We start from the raw sequence: 8,789 nt of genomic DNA on the forward strand, positions 1-8,789 counted from the left end.
TAAATATTATATATTTAAGCATAAAACAGCTAACGCCCGTTATTCATTTCGTCTGCATTCCTGTTCCGTGTTAAGGGACCATATCACGGAACAGAATGCCGTTATACTTATTGTTTGAGTATTGTTCGAGTAGTATGTGAGCATTAGCATGCTAGAATCGTGAGATTACTGTGCGGGGATTGTACGAGTATGATGTTTATATTTTGTGATTATTGTTTGAGTATTGTGTGAGTATTGTGTGAGTATTGTGTGATTATTGTGTAAGTATTGTGTGATTATTGTGCAAGTATTGTGTAAGTATTATGTGAGTATTGTGTGATAATTGTATGATTATTGTGTAAGTATTGTGTGTGTATTATGTAAGTATTGTGTAAGTATTGTGTAAGTATCGTGTGATTATTGTGTGATTATTGTGTAAGTATTGTGTGAGTATTGTGTAAGTATTGTGTAAGTATTGTGTGATTATTGTGTGATTATTGTGTTAGTGTTTGTGAGTATTGTGTGAGTATTGTGTGATTATTACGTGCGTATTGTGTAAGTATTGTGTGATTATTGTGTAAGTATTGTGTAAGTATTGTGTGATTAATTTGTGAGTATTGTGTGATTATTGTGTGATTATTGTATAAGTATAGTATGAGTATTGTGTGAGTATCGTGTGATATTTTCGTGAGTATTGTGTGAGTATTGTGGGATTATTGTGTGATTATTGGGTGAGTATTGTGTGATTATTGTGTGATTATTGTATAAGCATTGTGTGAGTATTGTGTGAGTATTGTGCGAGCATTGTGTGAGTATTGTGTGAGTATCGTGTGATTTTTTCGTGAGTATTGTGTGGGTATTGTGTGAGTATTGTGGGATTATTGTGTAATTATTAAGTGAGTATTGTGTGATTATTGTGTGATTATTGTGTAAGTATTGTGTGATTATTGTGTAAGTATTGTGTATGTATTGTGTGAGTATTGTGTGATAATTGTGTGATTATTGTGTAAGTATTGTGTGAGTATTATGTAAGTATTGTGTGATTATTGTGTGATTATTGTATAAGCATTGTGTGAGTATTGTGTGAGTATTGAGTGATTTTTGTGTGAGTATTGTGGGATTATTGTGTGATTATTGTGTGAGTATTGTGTGATTATTGTGTGATTATTGTGTAAGCATTGTGTGAGTATTGTGTGAGTATTGTGTGAGCATTGTGTGAGTATTGTGTGAGTATCGTGTGATTTTTTCGTGAGTATTGTGTGAGTATTGTGTGAGTATTGTGGGATTATTGTGTAATTATTCTGTGAGTATTGTGTGATTATTGTGTGATTATTGTATAAGTATAGTGTGAGTATTGTGTGAGTATCGTGTGATATTTTCGTGAGTATTGTGTGAGTATTGTGGGATTATTGTGTGATTATTGTGTGAGTATTGTGTGATTATTGTGTGATTATTGTATAAGCATTGTGTGAGTATTGTGTGAGTATTGTGTGAGTATTGTGTGATTTTTGTGTGAGTATTGTGGGATTATTGTGTGATTATTGTGTGAGTATTGTGTGATTATTGTGTGATTATTGTGTAAGTATTGTGTGATTATTGTGTAAGTATTGTGTGAGTATTGTGGGATTATTGTGTAAGTATTGTGTGATTATTGTGTAAGTATTGTGTATGTATTGTGTGAGTATTGTGTGATAATTGTGTGATTATTGTGTAAGTATTGTGTGATTATTGTGTAAGTATTGTGTGATCATTGTGTAAGTATTGTGTGAGTATTGTGGGATTATTGTGTAAGTATTGTGTGATTATTGTGTAAGTATTGTGTGATTATTGTGTAAGTATTGTGTAAGTATTGTGTGAGTATTGTGGGATTATTGTGTAAGTATTGTGTGAGTATTATGTAAGTATTGTGTGATTATTGTGTGATTATTGTGTAAGCATTGTGTGAGTATTGTGTGAGTATTGTGTGAGTATTGTGTGAGTATTGTGTGATTTTTGCGTGAGTATTGTGTGAGTATTGTGTGAGTATTGTGGGATTATTGTGTAATTATTGTGTAAGTATTGTGTGAGTATTGTGTGAGTATCGTGTGATTTTTTCTTGAGTATTGTGTGAGTATTGTGTGAGTATTGTGGGATTATTGTGTGATTATTGTGTGAGTATTTTGTGATTATTGTGTGATTATTGTATAAGCATTGTGTGAGTATTGTGTGAGTATTGTGTGATTATTGTGTAAGTATTGTGGGATTATTGTGTAAGTATTGTGTAAGTATTGTGTGATTATTTTGTGAGAATTGTGTGATTATTGTGTGATTATTGTATAAGTATTGTGTGAGTATTGTATGAGTATCGTGTGATTATTTCGTGAGTATTGTGTGAGTATTGTGGGATTATTGTGTGTTTATTGTGTGAGTATTGTGTGAGTATCGTGTGATTTTTTTGTGAGTATTGTGTGAGTATTGTGTGAGTATTGTGTGATTATTGTGTAAGTATTGTGTGATTATTGTGTAAGTATTGTGTAAGTATTGTGTGAGTATTGTGTGATAATTGTATGATTATTGTGTAAGTATTGTGTGTGTATTATGTAAGTATTGTGTAAGTATTGTGTAAGTATCGTGTGATTATTGTGTGATGATTGTGTAAGTATTGTGTGAGTATTGTGTAAGTATTGTGTAAGTATTGTGTGATTATTGTTTTAGAATTATGTGAGTATTGTGTGATTATTGTTTGAGTATTACGTAAGTATTGTGTGATTATTGTGTAAGTATTGTGTGATTATTGTTTTAGAATTATGTGAGTATTATGTGATTATTGTGTAAGTATTGTTTGATTATTGTTTGAGTATTATGTGGGTATTGTGTGATTATTGTGTAAGAATTGTGTGATTATTGTTTGAGTACTATGTGAGTATTGTGTGATTATTGTTTTAGAATTATGTGAGTATTCCCCGATTATTGTTTGAGTATTACGTAAGTATTGTGTGATTATTGTGTAAGTATTGCGTGATTATTGTTTTAGAATTATGTGAGTATTGTGTTATTATTGTTTGAGTATTATGTGAGTATTGTGTGATTATTGTGTAAGTATTGTGTGATAATTGTGTAAGTATTGTGTGATTATAGTTTGAGTATTATGTGAGTATTGTGTGATTATTGTGTAAGTATTGTGTGATAATTGTGTAAGTATTGTGTGATTATAGTTTGAGTATTATGTGAGTATTGTGTGATTATTGTGTAAGTATTGTGTGAGTATCTTTAGCGTGATGACGTCGTTTGATACATATTTCACTTGAACGTATTGTTTGTTATATGTACCTTATCATATATTATTAGTTATACAGGTCTTTGGCAGGGTACATGGTCTCATGTCGCTGTCAGGACCAAATGTACCGTGAGCCGAAGGCGAAGGGTACATAAGGTCCTGACATCGAACTTGAGACCATGTACCCTGCCAAAGACCCGTATAACGAATTTGTCATACTGCAAAGCCATTTATAGGTTGAGACTTGTGTTTGCCAGAAAACAGATAATGTGTAGGGCGGTAGTACGGGAAAACAGAAAAAACATTTTTTGTATAATTCCAACAATTTAACTCCCTTTATTGCTCAAGTGCTCATGTGCATACAAACTACAGATTACACATCGAGTTACTGTGTAAGGGAGATAACTCTTATTAAACGTTAGGCAAGTTATCTGTAATTCTGTAACATCTCCCTTCCTAGCTAAGTTATCCAATTAACTTTATGAAAATTATTACTCTATCAATTATACAAGATTATTTTTAACAAAGTCCTCCTTAAAACATGTCCTTTTTCACTGTAATTTCTATTTCACTGGAGATTTTGAGTATATCGAAATAATCCTAAACTATTTAAGGTTTTCTATAACTTTCTCAGTTCGATTCACATCAATGTCCTATGTATTCAAATTATATGAAATTTAACCTAACATATCAACATGAAATATTTTTTCCAACATGAAATTAACAAAATGAATTACTCTACTGAGCTTAGGTTAGACTGCCCTGGTCAGAGGTAGATACAGAGGATTATTCTGCCTCCAACACACTCTCTACCTTAAAGTCCTACTCATTATATCTACTCGGAGGCTGGATTACACGGCCACTCACACGACTGATACGCGGTGGTTCACCTGCTGGTACTGGATTAGTGTTAACGTCAGAGTTAGTGTTTTTGACACCCTTTTCAGCAGGAGAAGAAGGTTCAGTCGGCTCGGAGTCAGCATCATGCGAATATGTCGGGAGTTCAATTTCACTCTTTCGATGAAATTGCTCATGAGTTATTAAGATATCCCGTCTGTTCCTCCGGTAGGTTTGGTTATTGGTAGTGCGGACTCTGAACGAAAGTTTGATGCTTTAACCACTTGCGGTGGTTCCCATGTTTTCGAAGTGTCGCTACGCATTCTAACGACATCACCAGAATGAAGAACAGGAACCGATTTTGATGACTTGTCAAATGTTTTTTTGGCTCGCGTTTGTTTCTCTAGGAGTTGACGTTTGACTTTAACATTGTCATAATGCGGTTTCAACAGAGATGCCCTTGTAGGCATCCTTGACCTAGTTTTCCTGCCCATCAATAGTTCGACTGGAGACATATCAAGTCCTGGAATAGTAGTATTGCATAGCTCTAATACTGCTAAATACGGATCCTTGTTGTCCTCTAAAGCTTTTTTCAGTAGCTTTTTGATGGTTTGAATGGTACGCTCTGCGAAACCGTTGCTTTGCGCGTACGTTGGCGAAGAAGTGACGTGTTCGATTCCATACGAAGTTATGAATTTCGAAAATTCTTCACTTTTGTACTCTGGCCCGTTATCAGTTTTGAGCATTTCCGGTATGCCACGGCGTGAAAACTGCTGCTCGAGACAATGAATGACGGTGCTGCTTTTGCCATCTATGAGTTTGTTGATTTAAAAATAAATAAATGAAAAGTAGTCCACTAGCACAATATACCGGTCATTATTGAAGTGAAACAAATCTGACGCTAGGATTTGCCATGGCCTGTCTGGCACATCATGTGGTTTCAAGGGCTCCTTGACTTGCTTGTTTTTATGTCTATTACAAACACCACATTTTGAGATTTTGTCATGAAGTTGAGTTCTGAGTCCTGGCCAAAACACAGACTGTTGTGCGCGCGACATGCACTTTTCTATGCCTAGATGACTTTCATGTAGCTTGTTGATCATTTCCTTTCGCATGCTAGCAGGTATGACAAATACGGTCACTTTTGAGAAGTAGACCCTCGGATATGCAAAGTTCATCACGAAAGTTCCAATACTCCATAACGTCCCTGTCAATATGTGACCTTACGTTAGGCCAGCCGTTCACGACGTAGTCCTTGACCTTTGACAGCACAAGGTCATTGTCTGTTGCGTTAAGTATTTGAGAAGGTTTCTGCTTGCTTACGTCGACCATGAGGTGCACTTCAAATTCCTCGCATATATCGGTAGCTTTGACGTTTCCAACGGGTGCGCGGCTTAACATGTCGGCATTGTATAAGCTTTCACCCGGGCAGTATTTTACGTTCAAATCGTATTGCTACACTATAAGCATCATCATCTGTATGCGTTGAGGAGCTTGCGATAAAGGTTTCTTGTGGCTTGTGATCGGATTTGACGTCTACTTTCTTGCCGTAAGTATACTGATGAAATTAAGTCATCCCAAACACAATGGCCAGCATTTCCTTTTCTATCTGCGCGTAATTACATTACGCAGTGCTTAACGACCTTGAAGCATAAGCAACCGGTTGACTTTCCTGCAAAAGACACGCGCCTAGGCCATATGACGACGCATCGACGGAAATGGTTACCGTCGCGTCCACATCGAAATACTTAAGTACAGGTGCTTGTGTTAAAACGTGCTTTAACTTGGTAAATGCTGCTTGGTGTCGTTCATTTTTGGAACGAATTTTCCGAGGTAGTTTACCATCCCTAAGAAGCGCTGTAGAGATTTCTTGTCCTCCGGAACAGGCATCTCGATTATGCTTTGAATCTTGTCATCGCTTGGTTTAAATCCATCGGCGCCAAATATGTGTCCGACGTACTCGACTTCGGCTCGGCCAAATTCACACTTTTGCTTATTAAGTCTTAGGTCGACCTTTTCACATTGGTTTAACGCTTTTGCTTATTAAGTCTTAGGTCGACCTTTTCACATTGGTTTAACACTTATTCGAGCCTGTCGTTGTGCTCATCTTCATTTGAACCCCAAACGAGAATATCGTCTATGATCACGTCACATCCCTCGAAGTTTTCCAAAATGTGCGATAGAGTTCTTTGAAACACCTCTGGAGCTGATGTGATGCCAAATGGTACACGTTCAAATTTATAACGACCGAAAGGCGTGTTGAAAGTTGTAAGCCACCTACTTTCCTCGGCTAGCTTGATCTGGTAAAACCCCGATGACGCATCCACTTCAGTGAACATTTTCGCAGACTTGAGACTGGCCGCTACGTCTTCAGCAGTCTTTAACGGATAGTGTTCTCGCTTGATTGCCTTGTTGAGATTACGCGGATCTAGACAAATCCTGATGTCACCCGTAGGTTTCCGTACAACAACAATAGGATTGACCCATTTCGTTGGTTGCTCAACTTTGTTCATATCCTCCATTTTCAGAAGTTCCGCTTTGACTTTGTCACGCAACGTGTGTGGAATCCGCCTCGGCGGCTGGACTACCGGCGGTACGGTTTCATCAGTCTCGATTTTATGTTCGCCTGGTAAACATCCAATGCCTTTGAATAACGCACTACGTTTATCTTTGAGTTCATCAGTCGTTGTTTTTTTCTCGGCTGTGCAAACACGCTGAATTAAACCTAGTTCGACACTGCTGTGGAGACCTAATACTGGAATAGCTGCACTATCAACGACTTGTACTTTATTTATTTATTTATTTATTTATTAATTTCCAATTCAACAGACCTAAGGGTCCACTAACAGAATGGAACAACATTACAACACTAGTATAAAATATCACAGTCAGTTATGCATGTAACACAGACTGAAAGATACTCATATGTAAAACAAAAGGAATTAGTGATAGCAAATATTCTTTAACCGTACTTTGAACTCGGCGAGAGAGGAACAAAAAATATCACAGTCTAGTGCAAAAACAAGATAGTTAAAATTACTTTGAATCCTGTTTAAAATAGTGTACTTTCTAACGTTTATTCTACTTCACTGGCAGTAAAACTGGTTAAAACAAATTGATCGTAGATCACGACCAGGGACTAAAAAACACATTGTACCTCAATGACGTGATATTTGTCACGGTATCAAATAGCAACGTTGGCCTTGTTTTGATGCGATGTCCGGTGTACGAGACGAGTTTGGCTCGCGTTTTGCGTATGTGTGCTACTCCAGCTTTTTCACATATGTATTTTGGTACCACGTTGCAGTGTGCCCCGCTGTCAATCTTGATACGTACTTTGGTTTTGTTGATTTTGACATCCACAAGCCATTCGGAGTCCGGTGTGGTACACTCACTTTTGGCCATGACTGTACCTATGAAGAATGAATCGGATTCAGAGTCACTGTCCGAATATTCACAAACATGAACATTGCGTGCATCTTGTAGACACATGTGTGTAATATGATGCCAACGTTTACACTTCCCACATGTGGTTCCATACGCTGGGCAGTTTTTTGGACCCCTTTGGTGAGATTTTCCACAATATTTACACTTCCATTGCGGCGGAGGTTTTTGCGCTTGACTGATATTTTCCTTCTGGTTTAACTGCGATTTATGCGATTTATGCGATTTATGCAGTTTTTTTGGCGGTTTAGAATCTCGGTATGCACCGTGCGTATATTTATGCCTAGCCCCTTGACCATGATTCATAGCATGAACCGTTTTTTCATCGGATAGTTCCTTAAGATGAACTCCGCTAGCTTCCGACGCTCTGCAAATGTCTATAAATTTTTGTAATGGCAAGTCTTTCTCTCTGAGAAGCCTGGATCTGACTGAGTCACTATTAATCCCCCAGACAATGCGATCACGAATAAGACCTTCCCTCAACGTGTCAAATTCGCACGTGGAAGCTTTATTACGTAATTCCGTCACATAGGCATCAAATTTCTCGCCGTCCCTCTGATTTCGAGTGTTGAAAACGTGCCTTTCATAAGTAACATTCCTTCGGGGATTGCAGTAATATGCAAACTGTTCACAAATTGCAGTCAAATTAAGTTTGTCATCCTGATCTGCCCATGTAAACGTGTTGTAGATTTCGAGAGATTCTGGATCTACCACGTGCAGAAAAGTCATTGACCTGATTTTGTCATCTTTCTGGTCATTTCCCGTCGCTGTCTCGTAAATCTGGAATTGTTGCTTGAACTTACGCCAGTTCTCTGCAAGATTGCCGATAAGATTTAAAGGCGCTGGTGGCAATAACTTGTCCATTTTGCCGTTTTGCTTCTGACACCATGTTACAACATCAACACAAACATGGCGGGTGACATTAAACTCCCTTTATTGCTAAAGTGCGCATGTGCATACAAACTACAGATTACACATCGAGTTACTGTGTAAGGGAGATAACTCTTATTAAACGTTAGACAAGTTAGCTGTAATTCTGTAACAAGTGTAGCCCGTTTTGTCTCAATTTCACTCTCCGTTCGGCTTGCAAACCGTTTCGCCATATTGTTGATTTTTGACATTAGCAGACGAACGTTCTCCGGTGTGTTCGATTCGAATCTTCGAGTTATGTCCCTTACAACAGGCGCGCGTGCTCTTGAGTACCCCGGCAAGGATACTAACATCGCTTCAGGTACCTTGGCAATTCGACCAACCACCGTGCGACATTTTTCTT

The 8,789-nt window shown here is 37.6% G+C and overlaps 1 protein-coding gene across 1 annotated transcript; it reads right to left on the reverse strand.

Annotated features, from left to right (window-relative positions):
- Positions 1-6,153: 6,153 nt before the first annotated feature.
- Positions 6,154-8,380, reverse strand: LOC110446132 (uncharacterized protein K02A2.6-like). Its single transcript, XM_021491125.1, has 2 exons — positions 7,230-8,380; positions 6,154-6,841 (listed from the first exon to the last, which is right to left on the reverse strand). The coding sequence occupies exons 1-2, from the start codon at positions 8,378-8,380 to the stop codon at positions 6,154-6,156; spliced, it is 1,839 nt and encodes a 612-aa protein (XP_021346800.1).
- Between the last annotated feature and the right edge of the window lie 409 nt (positions 8,381-8,789).

This window comes from Mizuhopecten yessoensis, unplaced genomic scaffold (assembly GCF_002113885.1).
Source record: "Mizuhopecten yessoensis strain PY_sf001 unplaced genomic scaffold, ASM211388v2 scaffold297, whole genome shotgun sequence".
NCBI lineage: Eukaryota > Metazoa > Mollusca > Bivalvia > Pectinida > Pectinidae > Mizuhopecten > Mizuhopecten yessoensis.